The sequence below is a fragment of the Gopherus evgoodei genome, chromosome 5 (genome assembly GCF_007399415.2).
Source record: "Gopherus evgoodei ecotype Sinaloan lineage chromosome 5, rGopEvg1_v1.p, whole genome shotgun sequence".
NCBI classification, from domain to species: domain Eukaryota; kingdom Metazoa; phylum Chordata; order Testudines; family Testudinidae; genus Gopherus; species Gopherus evgoodei.
Window position 1 is genome coordinate 100348982 of NC_044326.1, and position 26202 is coordinate 100375183.

The following is a 26202-nucleotide window of genomic DNA, read 5'->3' on the forward strand; positions in this document are numbered from 1 at the left end:
AAGAGCTTCCTTACTGAGAATGTCATTTTTCTTAATAGATAAACGCTAAGAGCCAGATACTCAGCCGGTGTTAAACAGCATAGCTCCATTATCTTCAATGGAGCTATGCTGATTTATACTACACAAGAATCCAGCCCTAATAATTCAGTAATAAAAACAGAATGAAGAAGTAAGCCCATGAAGCTGCACAATTGACACTTTTTAGAAACACAGCACTAAAGGGCAGACTTAAGTCTCAAAACTTGTTGCATATTTTAGGTGAACTTTAACCATATCTTTTCCCATCTTCTATTTTCCAGACATTTACTAACCACTCTGCTGCTCTGTTGTAAACAAAGTGATATTTTTCAGATCAAGGCCTGAAAAATATAGATGGGACTGATTGGGAAAGCTTGCTTAACACAGGCCTCAACTATATCTTTTCTGTAGGTATCTACAGTACTTCATGCTGAAAGTACTATCTATCTAGTACCCTCCTCAAAGTAATAACATTCATCTACCAATGTACAAAAAATTAAAAAACATTCACAAACTAACTCCAGGAAAATTCCACTGAAAAAGGACATACTGTATTCTACCGACGTACTGTATTGCAAGTCTAACTATTTCATGGTTACAAAGAGAAAAATCTCTGAAAATTATGAGCTTGTCATATTCCATTTTTTCCTTCTGAATGCCATTTAAAGCACAACAAATATCCAAGTTCGTATCCCGTGACAAACATCCAGGGACATCTTTAAGTCAAAACAGAAGCAACCAAAAATCAGAAGGCAAAGGAAACTTTGATGAAGCTACAGAAAACTTGTCAGATGCAATTATTCAATAACTGTACCCAAAGTAACTATTAGGAAGGGCCCGACTCATCATAATCTTTGTTGAACAATATATGGTTGAAGAGTTCCACATACATTGCAATCTGCAGAGTAGCAAAATACAAAACTTTCTGAGGCTGAGACATAATGCTAAAAGCAAGCGAACAAGGACCACACTATTCAGAAAGCAGTACAAGTTAGGTGACCAAAATCAGGCCAGAAAACAATCCTACCAACAATAGGAAAAGTGAGGCCACAGTATTTATAGCTTAAAGTAATCCAAAAATATGACGAGTCATAAACGACGAGTTACAAATACAGCCAGCTAACAGGAATCCTCTTGACCTCTCTCATTTGGTTCAGGTAGCAAACCACTCAGTAAACAATAAGAAACAGGGTAGAAGCAGAAAACCTAGCTGGAGACACAGATACCAACCACAGTGCTGGGACATGCCCATCTTAAAATATAACTCAGGTCATAATGTCATGCAACAGCTCGGACACAAATGATGCTTGTCTCATTCCCTTGGAAGGCTAGCCATTTGGGGGAGGGAGGACACTCAGTTCCTGAAAACCATAGCAGGCTTATTATCAAACCCACACCTCTCCTCCCTACAATCCTTACTAGACTCTTTGGTAGCCATATTGACGCATCACTCCCACAAACTGTAACAGATTAGCTGATTCAGAGTTAAAACTAAAATTATAAGAAATCCAAACATTTGAAAGTATTTCAATTCACAGTTCAGATATCCAAATTGCTTTAATTCTGCCCTATTAACAAGCCTACCCACCTACCCCCTCATTTCTAACTCTTTGTATAGTGAGATATTTTCTCCCTGAAAGTTTGCCGTTTGCAGCTAGAGTATGAAAATATACATTCCAGAGCACTGGTTTCTGAATGGTTTCATGTCTCCACTGCAGGCACGCTGTGTATGTAATGATGCTCGGATCTTTGGCTGGCAACCTGAAATCTGGCTCCCAATTTTGGAAGCTGCTGAGTGCTTAATGTGACATTTTGAGCCCGTTTGGCATTTCACAGGCTCAAGTCCTAATGAGCAGTGGAGAATAATTATTGCCTTCAGTATCCTGTTAATCAAACCAGGAATCTGTTAAGTTTTTCCTCTCATGTTCTGTGAACTTCTGTGGGGAAGGACAGATTTAACACATGCATTATATGATTAAGAATAAAACATTGTAGATTCTGTGGGTACTGATAAAACAAAATTCTTATGGATAATCTGAATTTTCTGGGTTTTTTTCCACTATGAGGTCAGAACTAATGTAGTTTGGATACATTACCTGTGAATTTTCATATGATCAAATGTATGTTTTGATGTTCCTGTATGTTTATCCTTCACTCTGAATCCCCTGGCTTTGTACTGTTTGTGTTTCTGCTTGCTATAACGTTCTTGTAAGGATTTTTACTCAAAAATTACTGATAAATACTCTCAATCTCAGCTAACCATAAATGTAGCTTTTTGTCTGGCAACATACATGCTTTCCAATTAAAGGTGGGTATGAGCAACTCGAATTATAGGATGACAATTTTGCCTTAGCTGGATACATGTGCTTATGGTTCCATCTTGATAGTGCTGGTTTATTCTTGGTAAGAGGCATCCATATGCTCTGTTAGCTCCCTAAATGAAGGAGAGGAGTGTTAACAGATTGCTGTAATTGCTCCTGCTGTCATTGTTACAAAATAAATTATTTTATTGCCCCCCCGAGATATTATTTCCAGGAATTTTCTTAGCTTTGAAGTCAGTAGAGAAACTATATACAATTATTTACAACAAAGCTGAAATGAGTCATTCTCTTAAAAAACTAAGAGCACAAAGGAACAGGGGTTCCGACTCAGGCTATATGCAATAAGTGGGAACTGGAGAGGCATCAACCCGCACTACCTCTTATGCTCTCGGCTGGGAGCATGAGGAGACCCACTATGCATGGACACTGCTAAGAAACACTTCCAGACTCAGGTACATGGTGCACATGAGCACCCACATGTCGAATACACATAGGGACCCTCACTAGAAGAAGAATCCATGTTTTATAATATACTTGCTAAAGATTTGTTATGATAATGTGGGGACAAGGAGGAAGAAAAAAAGGGGGGTGGTAAGGTGGATGACATTGCTTTTGTGTACTTGACTCTCCTTTTATTGATGTGCCTGCATTACACAGAGATATGGGTCCGGTTCAAAATGTGGAGTCATGTGATGTTGACAAAGCATTTTCTGCACTGTAAAATATTCCATTGAGCATTAAGTCCACAGATGAACTATGAACTCTGTTTAAGTAGTACTGAGGCAACAACAGTGTCTCCTTTGTTTAGAGTCTATAACTGTGCATATGAGATATGAAGTAATATTAAAAGTCATAAGAATTTAAGATTTACCATACCAGCACAGCTCATAGTTTATCAAATCTAGTATCCTGTCTCTGGCCTTGGTCACTCTATTTAATTGGCAAGCAAATCCCTTCTGATAATGCACTTGTGAAATGCTATACATGGGGGAAATTCTTTCATGGACCCAGAGATTAGTTTAGATCTTGAAGAAAGAGATTTGATTACCATTATCTTGGCATGCATAACTACAAATATTATTCTTGGTCATAATACTTATCCAACCCCATTTTACATCCATGCAGTCTTGATGATGGCTTGTGGTAATGAATTCCCCAGATTGACTCAATACTGCATGTACAAATATTTCCTCTTATTTGTTCTAGATTTGCCAGCAATTATTTTAAATCAACCACGCTCAAAGTATAGCTGCACCTCTCTAATTGGCACTCTGTTAATCTGCAAACCAAATAATTCTCACCCTCAACATTATTTTAAAAATGATGGTCTAACCTGCTAGTAAAAGTTGTAGAGAGTGTTTTATGAAGACACATATTAAGAGTTTTTTACATTTAGAAAATTTACTATAGAGCACATTTAGTAGTATATTAAGAAGTATTCTAGCTAATTAAAACTAAGCTACACTTTTCAAAATGACTTTTTGTACTTTTTGTAATGCAGCATTTTTATTTTATTTTCATATTTGTTTCTTATATATGCTATTCTAGTGGATTGAACAAGATAGGAAATAAATAATACTTACTAATTACCAAAGGTCTGAATCTGGCTGCAAGGGTAAATAACCCAGCAGAGTTAAAGAGAGGAACTGCTTTTTCTACTTACTGCTTGTCTAAAGCGTCTCACACAGAACCTTAGTATTTGAGGAACATGCACAAGATTGCAAACTCCTTAGTCACTTTTGTTTTGCCAACCTATTTTCCCACTGCAGCTTTCCATTCATGCAGCCTTGCAAATTGGGAAAGAATCTGTAAGACATGATATGCCCCTCTGAGATAGAGTGCATATGTGCCTGTGCATGTGTGTAAAAGTAATGGGAACTATCATTCAGCACTGAGCAAATATTAGTGAACTGGAAAGTGTGGTGATGTGTGTGTGTAGCCAACCTCATTTAAAGCAACGAGTCCTGGCATTGTTTTACAATAATAGGAAATCAAGGCTAAGCAAAAAATTACAACCAACAGACCTTACACTTGTCCTTCAGCGTACTGACTGTGAGATGACAGTGTGGAATGTAAGTGGAGGTGCTTGTGTGAATGTATTGGTAGGATCCCCTCATATCATAATCCCATTTTCCTCTCCTCCTCTGCTTCTTGGATCTCTACTTCTCATCTGCTTCTTGGTTGTAAATCTGCCACTTCTCTCCACACAACTATCATTTTTTGCTCCTCAGACACTAGTGCTTTATGATTTCAGTCCCTATTTCCCTGCCTGCTCCGGACACCTATCACTAAAGCTTGGCACAAGATGTGAGTTCACTGCAATATCTTACATTGTGTTGTGCTAGGTGGCTCAGATGGAAGACTGGAAAAAACGTAGTTGTTTCAGCTTTTAACTGGCCTGTGCCTTTCTCCTTGATTTTCTTTTTCTGACAGTTCTGATTTGTTCCTGAAAATGCTTCCTCCAAAAGGACTGAAAATACAAGAAAATAAAAATACTGGCTTCAATATTTGAACTTTCCATTCTTTTCCCCCTCTGGTAGCCTCAGAACTCTGCACAAGCTTGCAGCATCACTACAGTGTGAGCGCTTATACACTTTTTCTGAAATCAGTTTCTCTCTCCCCTAGATGTTCTTGAGCTCTCTCTATCAAAACTATTGATCTGAGCATGGTGTTTACTGTTTTTTGCCACTCCAAGCACGGCAGTCAGGCAGCCTTTGGCGGTGTTTCTGCAGGAGGTCTTCCCCGGTCATGTGGATTCGGCAGCAGGTCCGCTGGTCCCGCTCCTTCAGCATACCTGCTGTTGAATTACTGCCGAAACCATGGGACCGGCAAACCTCCAGCAGAAACGCCGCCTTTACAGCGACCAGCAGGATGCCCCCCGCAGCTTGCTTCCCCAGGCACGCGCTTGCTACGCTGGTGCCTGGAGCCACCCCTGCACATGGTTGTGCCCTGTAGCACAATCTATCCCTGTTGATTTAGTGTTAATAAAATACCCAGCACTTGACATAGAAATAAAGCCAGTTCCCACCCGAAGAGTCTCACATTTTAAAAATGGAAGCATGAGGAAAAAGAGATAGTTCTCTCCCTGTTCACTTTGTGTTGCCCTCAGTTTTCTTTTTTTTCCATCTCTCTCCTTAACCCAATTTCTCTTTCTCTGCCTAATCTCCTACAGAGCAGAAGCTGCATTTTTTAAAAATCTTCTGTAGTTTTCCAAAAGAATATTAGAGGGGTTTCCCTCAAATGTTTTAACAAAGCAAATAATTTTTGAATCTAAGGCTACGTCATGCTTCTTTCAGCTGTGTGTAGAGTGTGTACTCCAACATACCTGGGCTTAAGTTGCAGTGTAGCTGGTGAGGCATGGTTTAGGTGAGTAGAATACAGACATGTCTGAAAGGTCTGGGTATGTACCCGAGTACATACCCTACGTGCTCTCTACTCGTCCAAGCTGTTCCTCCCCATCTATACTGCTATTTTTAGCCATGTAGTTTCCTGCTGCCCCTCACCTGCTGGAGTCTTTCCTCTCTGCAGCTGACTTTAGATGTGAACAGGTCTACATAAGAGAGAGAAATAAAGAGGCAGTTCCTGAAGTGGTGTAAATTGGCATAACTTCATGAAAGACTATGGTGCTATGTCAATTTATACCAACTGATGGTCAGGCCAAAGGTTGTACTGGTTACAGAAGAATTAGGATTAAGGGTTGGATGCTGTATTATGCCACAGCTCTATTTAGTGCAGGAGAGGGACAGAGAAGGATGTCAGGGCCTGCTTACAGCTCCACGATTTTGATGTCACTTAGAACTGCTGCTGGACAGTTCGAAGTTGCACAACTGATGGAGACCAGACCCCAAGTGAGTGGATAATTGGTGTAGCAGAGTAGAGCTCCAATATGCCCTCCGCCCATTCCTTTCCTTATACTGATAGGGGAATGTGTAGGTGCAGGACCTGTACCACACTGCCTTTATTATTAAGGGTTACACATAGAACTCCTTGCATAAGATGTGAATTCAGTTCTGTACCCTCAGTTATGGTCTGTTCTCAAGTATATATCTCTTCTGTTCTCAAGAATAATGGATTTTTGGTTCATAGGCATTTCCAAAATAATTTAATTTTTTTTTCATGTTGAACAAAATATTTTTCACCCTAAAATATTTCATTTTGATTTTTAACATTTAAAAATATTAATAAAATTAAAGATAATTTTAAACTCCCCATTGCTCTCCTGTGCAAGCATATAGTCTAAATCACAATCTAGTCTGCTGAATGTATTGCATTACCTAGGGCTCTCGGGGAAAAGGGAAAGCACATACACAGCACAAGTATAGAATGAACAGCAAGGGCAGCATTTTTCCTTCATTGAGTTTCCTTTATGAGCATCTAGGAAAAGAAGAAAACACCAAAGAACAGGGCCAGCTCCAGGCACCAGCATCCCATGCGGTGTCTGGAGCGGAAATCTGCAAGGAGTGGCAGTCCTTGTGTTTTTGTCCCCAAGCAGTGCGAGAATTGCTGCCGGATGATGGGGGCAGTTCATGTGCCATTAGGGTGGTGCGTTTCCGCAGCAGCTTCTATGTTCAGCTGTCCACGGCGGTGCAGTTTCTGTCTTCAGCTGCCACAATAACATGCAAGCCGCCCTAAGGGCACATGGACTGCCCCCGCCTTCCGCAGCGGCAATTCAGCACGCTGCTTGGGGCAGCAAAAACAGTAGAGCCAGCCTTGCCAAAGAAACAGATAAGGAAGCCCTGAAACCTCAATGAAAATAACTAGGGAGTAAGCACTACTAACATACATATGTTTCCATTTTGCTTTGTGTTGGAAAGTTGGGTGATGCTTTTCTCATCCCTGTTGATTTTGTATAGAATCCTAAGGCTTATCCTGGAATTATATATTAAGGCCTTTTCACTGTCAGAATTTTTATTCTAAGAAATGTATGGTGGGATAATATAGATAACAGTATTACAACAATGTGAGGTGTGACATCCCATCAATTAGATGAAAAAATATACATATATAAAACCAGTCCTTTACACTATCACTTATTTTAATGTGACAGTCATTTTGAATATGGATGATTTGAAAAGGATTTTTAACATTTTATTTTCAGTCATTTAGAAGATGAGTTACAGCAATACATCTGAGGAAAGAGCTCCTTTTGATCAAAAAAATTCTTAACTGGAATATTTGGAGCCCAAATTTACCCTGAGTTACATGCATGCAGTGTCCACTGACATCAATAGGGCGTAATCAGGCCCCAAACCCTGCAAGCATATAAGCAAGTGCATAACTTTACATATGGTTTAATCTCATTGATTTCAATGGAATTGCTCCTGCATGTAAAGTTATTGATAAACATAAGTGCTTAAAGAATCATGGCTTTGGATTTTTAAGATGTGAAGGGGAATGGACAATGATGGAGATTATTTTGTTTCCATTCAATTATCTATGACTTGCCTACAATATGCTACAGATTTCTATGCAAAACTCTCCAGTAATATCAGTTCAATTCTGCTCATAAATCAGTAGCATAATATAGCCGAATATGGATTTTCTACCCATATAATAAAATAGAGTGATTGTCTCAGAGTTGAGGATATTTGTGAACGTCATGAAAAAGCAGAATTTTACCTTAAAAGGTGTTTTTTGCATCTTGACCCCACCAGTCTGAAGTGACTGGCTACAGTCTGTTAAATCAAATCTACAGAAGGAGTTGCACCTTATCAGTTTAGACTGGTGGACATGAGCATACAGAAAAAACTATTCTTGTGCAGGTTATTTTTAATATTCAGCAGCATATGTGTGTGTATATGTTTGAGGCTCCCATCTCCTCAATCAGAGGATCTGAGTGTACTCTAGGACTTGGGGAGAATATCTGGTTACGTGAATGAAATTTTATTGAGGGATGAGGCATCATAAACATCTACTTGCTTTTATCTGAGGATCAGAAACAGGGAATCACAAAGAAATCAGTAAACAATGAAATATATTTTTGGTTGATCACAGACAATATCAAAAAAGAGCTTAGATTAATGCACTCCAAATGTGTAGACTGAGGCCACATTAAAGGAATGCCATCAATGTAGAGTAAACCCACATTGTATATTATTTCCCTGTAACAAAATAAACTGATAATCTCAGAGTTTTTAACTGGTACAATGCAGGTCTCAATATGTTTAGTGTTAATTTCAAAAGATTTTGTTCACTGAAGCTTTCATGTGCTGTTAAAATCACTGCTTGCATCTGGTATAGTCAGTATTAGAGGATAATACTCAAACCAAGCATGCAGCTTTTTGACAGATGTTTAATTACAGAAAGTTTTCAGACTTAGAAATCATTTGTGGATCTCCTGTTATTTCAGATGTAACTACTTACATACAAATGTGTACTGTTCTGGCCTGTTATCTTCTGCTGAGTGCTCTGATTGTTGGGTGACAACTTGAAAACAGCAGCATATTTAGCCAAAAGAGTGTGTTAAGTCTCCTTTGTCAGATCAGACACAAGATGGCCAATAAATCTAAAACAAATATAGTAATGCATATGAAAACTTTAGCTGTTATTCTTTGTATGTAACTATTTATCATTTGCTTAAGTTCTCCAGAGAAAAGAAAGAGATAACTAGTCCATCCTGACAAATCATTCACTCCAACCTCATCTTTCACATTAAGAGCCTTAAGTTTTCCACGGCTTATATTCTCCTTCACCAACTTAAACATAAGTAGTTTCAAAAGTCTGATTTACTCATTTATAAACATAAAACCTGCACAGTAAAAACACTTTTTCAAAGATTCTTCTTTCTCTTACACTCCTATTGCCGACACTTCAGAAAGGTTGGGACTTGAATGAAGATGGAAATCATGGATGAGTGTGTATAAAGATGTATAACTATTTATTACCTATATACCTCAAAGTAGTATACCACCATGTAAAATGGACATTAAATTATTAATAGAAATCTGTCTAAATGCATATGTGGTGGAAAGCAGATGTTTTTATTCAAGGAGAGAGGATTCTTTTGAACCTCTCTCTCAGCCTTAAGGATATCACCCTTCATGCTTTCCATCTCCCTAGAAAAAATGAATGACTCCCCTTTCTGAAAATATTAATAGCACTCCTATAATGCCAGAAGGAGATAACGGCATGTAAGGCAAATCACTCTCACATTGATTGCAATGCACCCCATTGCAAAAGACACAGCACAAAACTTAAGCGGGACTTAAGGTGGTGCATAGGTCTTGTGCTTACTATATTGTTCTATACAATAAATGCGTGAGACATCTTTCATTGTGCTCGCCGCCAGTCCTATAGAAAGCCAGTTTAACCCATTATTTAGGTTCTGTGCCTGGTTGACATTACACCACAGATATGAAAACTGCAGAATAAAAGGAACAGCTCAATACTTAGTGGAGATGAATTAACATGTCATTCACCATGACAGGGCTCTGTGCATATGTTCGAGGCCAACAATACTATTCTTAAAGACCATATGCCATGGAGGAACTCGTAAAAAGAATATCAAGCGATGAAAACAGAAAGAGAGTAACAAATAAGAAGTATTTTCAATGATATGCACTATACTTTTTAAATAAATATTTTAATTCTATTATTGGCATTTACAAGTAGAAAGCATACAGTATGTTACAAATTTATCAAAAGGTGAAAAATATGGATGTTACATAAGTAACAAATGTAAAAAAAAGTATTTTTCTTACCTTCCCTGAAAGTAAGAAAACTATTCAGCATAGGAAAATATTGATATCAAAAACACAGTTTAGGTAAAAAAAAGAAAAAGTATTTTACACAGTACAATAGGATCTTCAGGTCTGCAGGAACACATGAAGGGTTTTGTGAATTTCTATTTAGCCTACAAATTTTAGGGGATTCGGAACAAACAATAAGCTGTTGTAAGTCAGTCTACCAGGAGTTTTCTCTCATATCAGCTCCACCATGCTAGAGTGCAGTAATTTTTATACAATAAATAATTCTTCAAAAGTTTCTGTCTCAGAAAATAATGTAAGGCAGAAAATGCCCCTCCAAGGTCACATGGGCTAGACAGTGCTTCAATAATAATTAAACACCGATTATAGTGCTTTATGACATCTAAGCACTTTACAGATGTTAGCTAATGAATCCTCACAATACCACTGTGAGGCAGGCAAGTATTATCATCATCATGCCCCCTTGTACAGACGGGGCAGCTGAAACTTTGAGAGACTGAATGATTTGACCCATGGCTGAGCTGAGATTAGAATGCAGGAGCTCTTAGTATCTAGTCTGGTTGCAATCCATTAGAACATGCTGCCTCTGCAGACTATACTATCTGTTTGATTGGACAACTTCCAATAATTTCATGCCAGGGGAAAGCACTGGGAGGAGTGCAGAGGCAGGGGATAAGCATCCAAAAATATTTCATAGTGATTCAGAAGCTCTCACACAACTTTGTCAATGAAAAAAGATCCTAAAGTGCTGGACAGGTTGAGCCACTTCTAGCACCTCTTGTATGGATAAAACTTACGGCACTTTTGCCAGCAATTACTCAAATTTACGTCTTCCTTAATTAAAGTTTACACACAGAGGAATTGCAGGATATGGTAAGTACATTTTCTGAGAGACTCTAATAGTGTAATTCCTTCATTCACCCTCCTTCTTCTATGTGTCTCTCAAGGGAAATAAAATCCTCAAGACTCTTGCATTGCAAAAGAAGTTATTAAGTTGTAGACAATACACACACTCCCACAATAAAAATATCTGATCTTATTTTCAGATTAAAGCATTAATTTAAAAATCACAAACCAAACAATGGTAAATAGGAAACCCTTTTCAAATGCTGCATGCTGAAAGTCTTGTTTTTAAAATACAATGCATGCAGGAGAAATAAATTCACCCAAGCATAATTAAATTAAAAATGTTTTAAGTTTTTTTCAGCAGCATAATGGTTATTATTTTTAAAAGTCTCCTCCAACCACACCGGCCTGGGCTTAAAATGCTGACTTTCACTTATCTACAACCATACAATGGTTTCACTGTTCCATGACTTTGCATTTTGACAATGCCAGTATATGAGGTCTATACATATTGTTCTGCTTCCCCATCTTTGGAAACGGGCTTTGTTGTACCACCTTTGCTTTCTTCATTTGTGTTTGCTGCTGCTGCTACTTTTTCTGGGAGTGATGCTAAATCTTTAAAAACATCTACATAATGTCCAAAGCCTGGACCCCAGTTCAAAAGGTTGTCCCAGTTGAAATTTCCAGTTTGCTGTCCAAGCTTTATAGGCAATGTGTTCTCAGCAATATTAGATGTTGTTGCTTGTGCACCCACAGGCCCAGCCTCAGCTCTCCGGCCAGGGTACCTCCTAGGCTTCAGCCTAGCACCATAATTGTCTTCATCATCTGCATCTGACTCATTGACTTGAGATAATTTGGGCATTCTGGATGTGTACACCATAGGCTTGTCTCTATCATACTCCATTTCTGAGCAAGTGAAAGACTCATGGGAGTCACTATCTGATGATGATTCTGGAGCTGGAATACCATCAGCTGGATTCCTTGTTCTTGACAGTGGCCTTCTGCAGTCCTCCTCTGAAGAAGACCTTCCGTGATCAGCACTACAGATGCTTGGATTTCTAGGGCGAGGAGTGTTAAGTCTCTCCACCTCTTCAATAGAGAGTCCTACAGGAGGAGCAGTCTCCAGAGGAATCTGTCCTATTGGTTGCTTTAGGCGACTTCCTGGTCTGGAACCATGAGTTGCCATGGTTTGGGGACTCTTACTTCTTCTCCCTAGTCTAGTGGCATAGTTAAAAATGCCAGGCTGGCAGACATCATTGTGCATCTCCAAAGGACTTCCTTCTCTTATTGACAGATGGAGTTCCCTTGCTGGGCTGTTTCTGTAGAAAGCTGATGACTTGGAGAATGGAGCGGGGCTGTGACGAGACAAAGGGTTGGGAGTAGGGCATGCAGAGTGGCTCAAGGAAGTTGTCCTTAGTCCCTGACTGTATGAAGGTTGATAAGTCAAGCTGCTTGCTCCCAGTGGCATTGGGGACTGCCTGGCAAAACCTAGTGGGCTATGTCTCTGGATAGAGAACTTGGGCGTGTGACTCCGAAACTGCTTGTAGTGCTGAATGATGTCTGCGTCTGAAGGAGCAATGCTGCTTGCATTTTCAATGTCATAGTGCTCTATCTCAGGTTCAGGGGAAGCCAGAGGGGCACTGGGTATAGTTTCTGTATTATGGGGTATGTCTGTCTCATCATAGATGAGGTAAGGGTTTTCTCTTTCAATTATATCAGGTTTAGGGTTACCTTCTGGCTGCTTCCTGACAGTCATGTCATCACCATAGGGCGGAATGTTGTCAGGATCATCAAATGCAACATTCTCACTCCCTTTTTTCTTCTTTTCCTTTGTTTTCCTCTCCTCCGTTGGCACTTTTGTCTTCTTTCCCCTGCACTGATTACAGAGGATCAGGCTAAGGACAAGCAGGGCAAGAACTGTAGCACAACTGCCAACAATAGCAGGAACAGCCCAGAGTGGCAGAGAGAGCTCGGCTTGGTGAGGGTGAGGGACGCATATGTGTCCTCCATTGATTCCACCCTTGCACACATGTCCCTGGGCACACAGGATACCAAGACAAGCCACTACCTTCTCACATGTTCTTCCCGTGTATGATTCAGGACAGCTGCAGGTAAATCCAGAATGCGCACCAGGTTCACAGCTGCCACCGTTCTGGCAAGGGTTGGAGGCACAGGCTCCTGGAGGGACACATTTATATGCATACCATTGGTTAATGCACATTAATTCACCCCAGCAGGGATTGCTGGCACAAATGTTGGGACCTCGGCAGCCAATCTTCACAAAGGGGTCCGTTTTGGATATGGTAGCAATGCTGTGCTTTCCACTGAAAGGCAGGTTTTCTCCACGGTACTTCACATAGGCAAAACAGCCATCAAAACCTAAGGAGAAAGAACAACAGTCACTCTGGCACCTCAAGATGGAGTGTCTACACAGTCAAAACAAAATACCAATGTTCAGTGTCAAAAAGGAATCTCGCAGAATAGTCACAATATGCAAGGTGATTTGTAGAAAAGTGCAAAGAAAGATCTAAATTATTAATAATGCAGTGCACACTCAACCCTTACAATGCAACTGTTCCTGTAGTTTTGTAAAGGACCAACATTAAAAGCATCGTTTTGGGTAACCCAAGAATACAATAACCTTTATTTACTGAAGTAGCTTTAATCACAATGCAGCGTCTCCTGCAACTGTAAATTAGTAGGCCAAGTTATGCTCTCAGTTACACTCATGAAACCTCACTGATTTCAGTGGCATCACAGGAGTGTGACCGAGGGCATAATGTGTCCCAATAATTTCAGCTTTAAAAATATTTTGTGTTTCATTTAAGTGAACAGATAATTATCCCAGGGCATGGCTACACTTGCAGATGTAGAGCGCTTTGAGTTAAACCAGCCTTTGTAGAAAGTGCTACAATATGTCCACACTTACAGGTGCAACTGCACTGGTGTGGCCACTTTAGCAGCTCTTACAATGGCCACAGAAAGTGGTGCATTGTGGTAGTTATCCCAGCATGCAAGTGGCTGCAACGTGCTTTTCAAATGGGGTGTGGGGTGGAATGTGACAGAGAATATGTTGTGTGTATGCGGGAGGACAGAGAGTGTGTTTTTTGGGGGATGAGAGCATGTCAGCATGCTGTCTTGTAAGTTCAGACAGCAACAGACCCCCACCACCACCTTTCTCTCCCTCACACAGCATTCCACAGTAATGTTTGCTTTGTCTCGGAGCAGAAAGCATGCTGGCTGTCAGAAATACACCTTGTCCACACTGGTGCTCCAGCAGAGGCACAGCAAACATTATTCCACTGCCAAGGTGGAGTACCAGCAGCTGTGTAGCCGCGGAGTCAGAGCGCTTTATGTGTCTTGCCAGTGTGGATGGGGAGTTACACTAAGGGCTTGGCTACACTTGCAAGTTAAGGCACATTAAAGCAGCCCGAGGTGCACTAGCTCATTCCCCGTCCACACTAGCAAGGCACATAGAGCGTTCTGACTCCACGGCTACAGAGCTGCTGGTACTCTACCTCGGCGAGAGGAATAACGTTTGCTGCGCTTTGGCTACAATGCCCAGGTGTCAGTGTGGATGAGGTGTAGCCGCTGCAAGTGCTGGAAATGTGGACACGCCAGTGTGCAAGCAGCTGTCAGCGTGGACAGACTGCAGCGCTTTCCCCACTGCGCTCTCCAAAGGCGGGTTTAACTCATAGCCCTCTACATCTGCAAGTGTAGCTATGATCTAATATAAATCTGGAAAAAAGAACAGGAGTACTTGTGGTACCTTAGAGACTAACAAATTTAGTTGAGCATAAGCTTTCGTGGGCTACAGCCCACTTCATCGGATGCACATATATTGAGGAGATACACGTACAGAGAGCATGAAAAGGTGAGAGTTGTCTTACCAACTCTCAGAGGCCAATCAAGTAAGAGAAAAAAACTTTTGAAGTGATAATCAAGATAGCTCAGTACAGACAGTTTGATTAATAAAACCTTAACCTTAAGACAACTCCCACCTTTTCACGCTCTCTGTATGTGTATATATATCTCCTCAATATATGTTCCATTCTATGCAACCGAAGAAGAGGGCTGTAGCCCACGAACGCTTATGCTCAAATAAATTTGTTAATCTCTAAGGTGCCACAAGTACTCCTGTTCTTTTTGCAGATACAGATTAACAGGGCTGCTACTCTGAAACCTACAAGTCTGGAGTAATCCACTGAATTCACTGGAGTTACTGCAGCTTTGCATCAGTGTAATTGACATAAGAATTGGGTCCAATGCCTTCTCAGGTTTAGCCTCAAATGTTAAGAACTTACTTTCTTTGGGTAGTTATTTGCCTGCAGTATTTAATGAGTCATTTGCTCATAAACTTTTTGATAAAATCTCACTATCACTGCAAATGGAGCAAGCATGGAAGCCTGCTTTGAGAAAGTGATAAGGAGCAACAGCAAGGTTAAATAAAGAAGGATCATTCTAAAGAACTTCTAGCATAACATTTACTAGACACTGTTCATGGTATTTTTTAAAAATAAATATTTTTCGCATGCTGTGTGCAGAAAGGGATGGAAGATAACGACAAGCAAGCAGTTAAATAATTTATCTGAACATTATTCTCTTTGAACAGAGACTTTATAAATGATTTCAAACCATCTTGCAAAAGGTTTTTTTTAAATCTGGTAAATAAGGTGTTTAAGAGAGCTTGAGGTTTTGTTAATGAAGTTCAGAACCCTAGATTAACAAAAACATGCTTAGGTCAAAATTTTCAAACCTCCATCCCAAGTGTAGGCATCTCATGCTGAAATAAATGGCCTTTTTTCCCCAGAAGCACAGAAAAACACTGATCATCCCACAGTCCCCAGTGACTTCAGTATGTCTGAAAAATCAGGCCAGTTTTATCTAAGTGCCTAAATAGGAGGTGGAGGCAGCCACATTTGAATATTTGAATTCAGTTTTTAAGCATTTTTAAATGTAAAATAAACATACATTGTATAGCCCAAGACCCATTTTTGGCCTGGGAATCATCTGCCGCAAACTTTTTAGCTTGGAAACAAAGCTCACATCAAGAGAAAGAAAAAGCTTCAGATTAAAAAAAGGCATTTGCAAACATACACATTTCTGTCATCTAGTGACAAGATTAGATGTGAGCTTTGAAGTACAAATGAATATTTTTGTGACTGTAGCCTGAGTCTTCAAACTGTAGTGTGACCCATCATGATGCTGTTTTAAGGCTATATTTTCAGATCTTCATTCTAATTTTGCTTTCCATGGAAACAGAGTTATTATGCTACAGTACTGAGTAATAAATAGGTGGCTGAATTTTGGGGAAGCATACATTTTCTACACATATAACTTCTATGTTCACCAAATCCATTATCAGATTACAGACCCCGTTTGTTAAAGAGGTGGTTGTGTGATTGGGGCTCCTATGTCCAATGACTTTACATGGAAACCATCCATAATCTTGCCAGGAATGCATATATGCTAAAATACTGAACTGAAATCAAATTTATAAATTCACTCCCTGGTAAAAAATATATACGAGAATAGTTCAGACAATCAGTATTTAAAATCCCCCAAAGAAATTTCAACATGTGTTCACTCTACAGCCTTAATTTATAACAGAGGTTATTCCTAAAGCCACACATCTTCATGTCATCCATGATCTCAAACTTCTTTTCCCTCTAACTTTTCCCTATCTCTAAATCTGCCTATCACCCTTACCTTGACCCTGGCTTTGCTGAAGTCCTTATTCATGGCTTAACAAATTCTTGGCTTGTCTAATGAAATTCATTTTTCTGTAGTTTTTCTAATGTCCCACTCTTTAGACTGTAAATGTTCCACTGTGCTATAGCCAGAGTCCTCACCTCTATTGCTTTAGGAAGCAGTATGTTCATGGCTTCATGTCTCTGAATTGAACATGGTTTGGGTCTAACACCATCTCTTAACTGTGACCCAGGTTTTCAGAATTGTGAAAGCAGGCAGGGCTAAATTATCCCTGGTTGTTGTGTCTTCAAGGGAGGAAATCCCCCCAAAAGCAGAGTAGTGGGGAGCAAGTGGAACTCTTCTTCTGTGCACACAGGAGTTCAGGGAGGAATTGTGCTTCCCTGAGACACAGTCCTTTCCAGCAGATCCTTGCAGCAGTGAAGCTTTGCACTGACCTTTACTCCATGCTGTGGCTATTTGAGACAACCTAATCCATAATTTACACTCCCAATTACTGTGAATGCACACACAGTTGTTTTAATACACAGAGATTATGTGCATGCACAAATCTGAAAATCTGGCTCTGAATATCCAGCTATACACTTATTCTACAACTCCAGTATTGGCTTTCTCTCAGTCTCGTCCCTGAAGCTTTCAGTGGTTAGAGATTGATGGGAGGATACTTCTTTCACTAGTATCTATCTGGAACTCTCTCCTCAACTCTAAGTCACTGAGGGTATGTCTACACTGGCACTTCATCGGCAAAACTTTTGTCATTCGGAGGTGTTAAAAAACACTCCCCCATACAACTAAAGTTTTACCAATGAAAGGCACCGGCGTGAACAGCGCATTGTCGGCAGGAGCACTCTCCTGCTGACAAAGCTGCTGCTGCTCATGGAGGGTGGAAGTTTTTTGTCGTCAGGAGAGCTCTTTCCTGCCAACAAATAGTAGCTATGCTGCGCAGCTTTTAGCAACACGGCTGTAGCAGCACAGCTGTGTCACTAAAAGCTGCATAGTGTAGCCATAGCCTGATGCACAGCAAAACTTTGTATCTCACTTTAAAACCTTCTCTTTCTCCTTGATTGTCACTAGAATCCATTGTTGTGATGGCTTGTTTGCAGGAAGCTAGTCAAAACTAACTGCATTTTATAGAACATAATAAAAATGCTTGAGAAAGAAGTTAAAAAAATGTGTGCGCCAATTGAACAATAAAATATAGCAGTTTTAAATTACAAACAATAAAAGAGAAGTAAACATTTCATTCATTACTGATGTCTGAGAAAGTTTCAACAAGTGTAAATATTATGGATGGAGGTGACAGATTGCAAGTATTTATACTAACATCTCTATAAATTGTGGAGGATACTTTAAAGATGCCTAGCATAGAGATAAATGGTATAAATACTGACTCTGCTATAAAATAGCAGATTTATATCTGGATGGCAGGACTGGATGGCAGGACTGACTTTAAATTTCAAAGGACACTATTTTAAAGACTGAACACACTCTGATGTCAGAAATAAGAGAGTAGCTGTTTTCAATGTCAAATATGTTGTGATCAGAGATGTGAGTCCCTATTGTATTGTCTCTATTGTATTAAGGACACTGCCAAGTTTTACACACATACTCTTCCTATGCCATATAGTGATAGGCTTCTTTTGTGAAAGAGCTTTGTTTTCTTTGATCATTGCTCTAATATTCATTTTCACCTATTTTTATATTTCTGAATAAAGAGGAAAATGAGGATTTAGGTTCAAGTTAGAAACCAGGTAAAATGGAAGATTTGCTTGCTTCATTCCTGGTGGTCTCTTTCTACTAGACATATGATCTACAGCAATTGTGATTTTGTCAGGTATACTTGGGTTTGAGTGCATTATTGGATTTATAATATTGGATTTATAATATTGGACTGCCCCCATGTATGTTTTTGTCTGCCTCTCCTAGTACTTCAGATATTTTCAAACATCTGAGTTCACACACAGTTTTATATCTCCCCTTTGTAAATCTTTGGTAAGTCATACACAGTGTAATCCGATATTAAAAAAATATGAAAAAGATTTTGGACTGTGCATTCCTAATGCAAGCCAGACTCTCATAATTTGTTTATTTCTCCATCAGTCAATGTGTTACGAGTTACTGTCCTCATTTTATTTTATTCCTTCTTTGGAACAAATGTCTCTAGTTTTTAATGCATAGACTATATATGTAAATGACATAAAATATATATGTAAAAAAGGATGGGGTCAGATATGGCATGCAAGCAATTTCACATCACATCTTGCATCAACTCACCATGAGTGGAAGTCATTGTTTACATTGGATATTGTCAAAAATGTGAAGTGTTAACTTTCAACAGTCAAATTACTTTATCTGGTGATAATCCTTTGAGTTAGTCAGGTTTTCAATATGAAGACTGATTTTTAAACATATGTCTGCTCTGCCTAACATACCTCACTGTCTGCAGTTAAAAATCATGTCTATCTTTTCTTATCATGAGCAGAATATCAGCTAAAAAGTTGACTAGCTCTGTTTTCAGAGTCTTATATTGAGGTTTTAACTCTCCAAGGGAACTGATCTGTTTTCAGCAGTTTTAATTGTTCAGTGGGTGTTTCTTATTGCACTTAGTTTCTGCTTCTCAGATGAAGAAAGGGGGATTTATGTCTGGCAGCAGCATCAGCAGAAGGAAGTTGGAATTGCAGAAATCATTGTAATCACATTAATGACAGGCCAAATACTGCAGTTCTTACCAAACCCCTACTTAGGCAAAATTCTCATTTACCTGGGTAAAACATTTGCCTGGATTTGCAACATTTGGGCTAAAGTAGACTATTTCAACTGATATTAGAAAAATAAGATGATTTATTCACTGCCTCAGATTAAAGAGACTCAAAGAGAAATATGGCAATGACATATACTGTCATACAGTATTATGCATTTTTGATCCTTCAAAAATTAAACACATTCCTTTGAAAAATAAAACAAATTAAAATACACAATAAAAGGACAAATCTTGCAGTCCTACTCAAGAGAAACTGTCATTGATTTGAAATGGAAGTTTTCCTGACTCAGGGTCTGTAGGATTTGGCCTAGTAATAATCCCTACAATATTTTTAAAAAACATTTAGTAAATGGGACCCCCTACTTGAGGTCCCAGGTGTAAATTGACCAGTGTTTCATATCTACATAATTCACGCATCTCAGGGTGAGGTATTAAAACGATACATACATATATGTATGTGTACGTCCATTCTCTTTTTTACCTGTCTCTGTGCTTCTGGGAGTGTGGCTTGGTGGGATTCCTCCCAGAGAAACTGTAAGAACATTAAGTCCTCCAAAGTCTTGTGTGACATGGAGAATCTCTCTGCTGTAGGTCTTGTCAATGGATAGAACAGTGGCAGATCCATTCTTTTCAATAAGGAGGGAATGCCATTGACCATCTGCAGTGTAAATTTCAGGAATATTCCTCTCCACTTTCCCAGCAACTCCAGCATCAGATGTGTAATGCACTTTGCCACTCTTTATCTATAAAGACATTGGAAAAAAAGCAAATGGTAAATTATTAAAATTACAACAATGCACCATAAAACAAAACACAATGGCTCAGGGTACCAAATGATCATTATAACTCAAGATTATTTAACAGTTATAAAGGAAAGGGGGGAAAGCAATGACCATTTTAGTCACACAGATAAATGCCCCTAATGTATGAAGTCACCTGAATTTGCCTTTAGTGAGATTCCACCTTTTTTTCTTTTAAAACAAAATTATTTTTCATTAATATACAGAGAAGACACATGATACGGGCACTACATAAATTCATCATTTCTGGTACAAGTCAGGTAGTTGGATATAGTCAATAGTATCGTGTATGTTCTTTTGGAGTAGAGCTGCGTTAGTCTGTATCCACAAAAAGAACAGGAGTACTTGTGGTACCTTAGAGACTAACAAATTTATTTGAGCATAAGCTTTCATGAGCTACAGCCCACTTCTTCGATGCATAGAATGGAACACACAGACAGAAGATACTTATACATACAGAGAACATGAAAAGGTGAAAGTACCCATTACCAACTGTAAGAAGCCAATCAATTAAAATGAGCTATCATCAGCAGGAGAAAAAAAATCTTTGAAGTGATAATCGAGATGACCCATAGAAGGTGTGAGGAGAACTTAACATGGGGAAATAGATTCAATTAGTGTAATGACCCAAGCATTCCCAGTCTCTGTTTAAACCTAAGTTAATTGTATCTAATTTGCATATTAATTCAAGTTCAACAGTCCCTCTTTGGAATCTGTTTTGAAGTTTTTTTGTTGCAAAATTGCCACCTTCAAGTCTGTCGCTGAGTGGTTACAGAGGTTGAAGTGTTCTCCCACTGGTTTTGAATGTTATGATTCCTGGTGACAGATTTGTGTCCATTTATTCTTTTGCGTAGAGATTGTCTGGTCTGGCCAATGTACATGGCAGAGGGGCAATATGAAAGAATCCCACATTTGGAATATCAGTCACATAGACTGTAATAACAAAATCAACACCATTTGCTAGATTCAAAAGTATTCTTAAAAAAAAAGCATTAGACTGAATAAGTGGTTTTTACATGATGTTAAGTTTTGCACTTAGCTATATTTCAATTAGTTCTTCACTTTTATTATTTAGTCTTTTAAAATGAAGTGGAATGGAGATTGAAGATTTTGCCTTTTATTTGTCTTTTATGCAAAAAGAAAAAAAATCATATGACCCAACATTTTCAATACCCACTGAAATATTAAACCCAGAATTGTAATTTTAATGCCACGTTATATAATTCTTCTACCTGCCAACAGCCAATAAATTCCCTAGTGATTTATTACTCTTAAGGACTATTTATTTTTCTTTAAAATTCCATGTGGTCAATGGTAACAGACACATAAATAACATAATACTGGCATATAGAAAATATAGAATTTCTAGTGACAAGACTGGATTGTGACTTCTTCAGTCAGGAAGAAAGAATGTGGCTCCTAGTTCCTTGAACCACACCATATTTCTAAACTCAAAACAAATGGTTTGTGCTGATAACACTCTGAAGGATCCCATTTCTGGGTTTTATTTAAATGGCAGTGAGACTGGCAAATGAGCTATAATGAAAAGCATGAACCGCTAAGCAAAACCAAACAATCCAAAATATGATGATCAACTAGCTGCACTGTTAATACCCTAAGAGTTCCCTTTATTGAACAAACAGCTTCTTATTCTTCTTTTACATCGACGTATTTTGCTTTATGATTCTTTCCCATTTTAGTTGCAGTGATGATCTGGGGGAAAGATTTGTGAACAAAAGAATGCAGTTCTGGCATGACAACCTGGTGATGGCACATGCCCTCCAATTCACTCAGTGTGATGAGGCCAGTGAGATATCTGCCCTGAAGTGTTTAACTTATAATATTTGTTTTACTGCAAACATGTGCCCAGGACTAATAACAGCATAGCCAAGACTTTGTCTCAATTACAGGTGGACAGAAATTGAGACTTGGCAAACAAGGAATCTGATGAGATGCAGCTGGCCCTTTGGAACCATGGCTCATGACTGCTCTTGGTTTAATGCAGAGATTTGTAGCACCTAAGACATATGTTGGGGTTTCAGAGGATTTAATCAATTTCAGATGAGAGTAGGTGTGCCTATGATTTGGCCTATTCTTGAAGATCAGGTACTGTCACTATTGCATAGTTGGCTGGCATAATCAACCATTGATGGTCGCTTATCAGGCACTGTATTTTGCTGCAGGACAAAAGGTTACCCAGATCCTGCAGTGAGTTTCTGGTTAGGAGGTTGTTAGTGGGCTGGTCTCAATCCAAAGTCCCTAGGGAGGATTCCCAATGACCCACCAGTATAGAGATTCTTTGAATTTGAGTTTTTCATCAGATATGCCAATGCGATCATCTGGTATCCTTGTTAAATGCTGCATTCCTGGTGGTATTTTTGGAGCATTTAGAGTCATTGAATGGTGCCTGGGTCAGTAAGGGATACTTTTGGTAGGGCTTTGGAGTTTAGGGATGGAAAATGAAGGGAACAATAGGTTATCTGGACCGTGAGGATGTCAAAAACAGATCAAGAATGGCAAGGTGAGTCCAGAGAGCTGCAAGAGGATGGTATTAAGGGCTTACACAGTAGTGAGGCTGTCTAGGGATGGGCCTCTCTTTCTTCAGTGCAACAGGAGACACCTCACAAAATTCCAGCTTGTTGTGGTCTTGAGAATGGGACCTACAATGATGGGGTTCCACTAGTACATTTGGCTTGCACTCATTCAAGATCGAGCAGTGACATCTGCAACCCAACAGTAGGGTGACCATATTTCCTTATGCTGAATACGGGACACCTGGTAAAATTACTTGTATTGAAGCAAGGTCAATGGCAATCAATCAGAACTATGCAGTACAAACGTTCAAATTAATATCATGTTGACTGAGCTCCTGGTTAAAAAGAAACATTGTGTAGTTCAATTCTTTTATTTACTTTATCTTTAAGACTTTATAGTTCACACGGGGAGTGGTCTCTCTCTCTCTCTCTCTCTCTCTCTCTCTCTCTCTCTGTGTCTCTCTCTCTCTCTCTCTCTCTCTCACACACACACACACACACACACACACACACACACACACACACACACACACACACACACACACACACACACACACACATGACACATCCACACTCAAGTACACCGCTCTTACATGGTGTGTGGGTTGACCACCTGTCCCAACTCTCCCTGCCCAGTGATATTTGCACACCATGCCTGGCTGAGCCCCTGGGACAGACTTTCCTCTCCTTGTACCTGTTGCTGCATGTTCCCGAGGCAACATGAGGGCACGCAGGGTCATATGCCACCCTTCCTCATATTTCTGCCAGGATTCACACCAGAATGTGGCCAGCAGCAGCCTGTGAGGGAGGGAAGGGACAGGAGCTGCTTCCTGCCACAGGGCAGGGATGACCTGGCCCATGTCTTTGCAGAGCTCTCTTTTCCCTCCTAATTCCTGCTCCCCAGTGGATGGAAGCAGCTTGTCCTTTCCTGCCCGCACAGTGTTGAAAGGCAATTAACACCTTCAGGATGCTGCTGGCCATCCGACACAACCCAGCTTACTTCTGTCCCCCGGCTACAAAATGGGCAGGAATGGGGTAAGCCCTAAGGATACATTGTGCACCACATCCCAGGGAACCTCACTGCAGGGGCTTCAGTGAACCTGGCCAGAGAGGTGGCTCAGCAGAGGAGGGTGCCCTTGGGATGCAGCAGCCCCATACTCCCTGGGGGAAGGACCCAGGGCAGTCAGGGGGGAGATGAAGAGGGTGCTAAGCCCTTGTCTGGGGGGCTGCTGTGTAGCCTGCCTGGTCAGGGCATGAACAGGCTGGAAATTGCTTCCCCCTGCCACTCCAGAGCTTAGCTGAGGGGTAGAGAGGCTTCCCAATTCCAGCACTCTGCGGGGCTCTGACACACACAGGGCTTGGCTCCTCCTGGCCAGTGCATTGGGCCGGAGGGTCTTGACCTTTCTCAGGGTGCCTACCCAGCCAGAGGCAGTGGGGGAAGGAAGGAGCCTGCCAGCCAGGCTGTTGGTGAACTGAGCACTCTGACCAGGGGCTGGTTTTCTGCTCAGCACTGGGAGAGGGACATGCCCCGCCGGGGGGGGGGGGGGGGGATATGGAGGAGCAGTGGGGCTGGGGAGAGGTGAAAGGGCAAATCAGGGAGAGGACAGTGGGGGGGGCACATAAAGGGCCGATGTGTGGGCAGCAGAGGCGACACGTACCAGCCGCTGCTTGGCACTTGCCCACACTTACCAACCACCACAGCTCGCAGCGCGCAGCCAGTGCCAGCTTGAAATGGGATGGAGGGCAGGGCCCTGCTGGCTTGCAGCAGGGGCTGCACTGATGAACAAACACGAGGATCAGCCAATCCCAAGCACTCCAGCTTTGCCCCACCCTCAGCCTTGCACATTCACCACCATCATTAGGCACTGGACCCCCCACTCACCACTGGTGGGCGGGTGGCTGGCGAGCAGGGATCCAACGAGCAGCAGGACCTGCCAGTACTGATATGGGGTAGACAGAAAATATGGAACAATTTGCCTGTTTTTAAGAAAAAGTCAAGACATCTGCAGGAGGGCTTAAATTCGGGACTATCCTTTAAAAACTGGATGTCTGGTCACCCTACCTAACAGGAAATAGGGGACAGAAGGGTACAGGCAGTTGGGTGTTGGCATTCAAATGCATACAAGATGTACATTCAGCCCCTGGTTGAGAATCAGAGTTCAATGGTAGGAATGGCTAGTTTTACTTTTTAAGCCAATTTTCAGGAGCAAGGAATAGGGTCGTGAGAGCTGGTGTGTGGATCTGTGGATATTGGGCCCACAGGTCACGTGGAGGTGACAAAGCGATATTGTGTTGGCATGACAGGAGGGGCATACTCTGAGACCAGCTGATGCCCCTCTTATACTCTTTCGCAGTCAGGAGCAGCCACTAGACATGAATGCTGTGCATATGGGGAAAACAATTTGGGATTTTATAGGTGGGCTGACTTAATCATGATGGTTAAGAGAGATTTAAGGCAGGTTCAGGATCTCCTCCGGGGGCAGGGGAGGGGGATTATAAACTGGTCTGAAATACTAGAGCAGAGGCTATGGGAGGGGCACTACATGTTGACAAGGATTGAAGGTGTGTAAAATGGGAAGACAGGGAGCAGACATATTTTTAACCACTGTTAGGGAAGGAATTGTTAACTATCTGGGAACCTGGTTGGGTGGTGGCGTGAGGCAGCCAAATGAATTGCTGGATCCTCATTTTGGCAGGTGTCTGATGCAAGTACTCATTCCATAGGTCTAGTTCCCAGATGAACCAGAATTGGAAGTGGAACTAGAGGGAGGAATGCCCTAAAGAAGCTTCAGAACAGGTTTGCGGATCTGGTACAACATCTGGTACAATAAGGACATAACCCACTCTCCCCACCTCATTACCCTCATACAGAGGAGCAAGACTGAGTCCCAGCAATGGGATGAGACCAGATTTGGAGGGCTGATGACAGCTTTCAAATATGTAGGTGGAAATGATTAAGGAAGGAACAATGACCTGCATTGTATGATTCATTGCTGGATACTTCCCAGATGAGTTAACTAAGTCAATTAAACCACATCACTCGCATCTTGTCTTTCTTCCTGCACATCTGGGATAAAGGACCATATTGATCATTTGATCTCCTGTATAATACAGGCCATACAATTTCACCTAATAACTGCTGCATTTATCCCATTGTTTTTGACTGAGCTAGAACAGATCTTGTAGAAAGACAACAAATCTTAATTAATAGACTTCAAGTGATGGAGAATCCATCATATCCCTTTATAAATTGCTTCAGTGATTAATTACCCAAACTGGTCCCTCTCCCCTTTTTACTTATTTCCAGTATGAATTTGTCTAGCTTCAGCTCTGAGCCACTGGATCTTATTATGTCTTCATTTCCTACATTAAAGAGCCCTGTGAGTCATAAAGAGAAACCTAATTATGAAAGTTCACTGAATTCTCCAACTTTTTTCTAAATGAAAATACTTGCAATCTTGATGGTCCTGATTCATCACTGTGTCACTCCAGTTTTATCCCACTGTA

At 40.5% G+C, this 26202-nt stretch overlaps 1 protein-coding gene across 1 annotated transcript in view; it reads right to left on the bottom strand.

The window, feature by feature from the left end:
• Positions 1-9943: 9943 nt before the first annotated feature.
• Positions 9944-26202, bottom strand: part of FAT4 (FAT atypical cadherin 4) — a 233962-nt gene continuing 217703 nt past the window's right edge. Inside the window, exons 16-17 of the mRNA XM_030564254.1 lie at positions 19843-20104; positions 9944-13270 (exon numbers count right to left, since the gene is read on the bottom strand). Coding sequence (XP_030420114.1) covers positions 11394-13270; positions 19843-20104 — 2139 coding nt within the window. The 3' untranslated portion in view covers positions 9944-11393. The remainder of the gene's footprint in view (positions 13271-19842; positions 20105-26202) is intronic.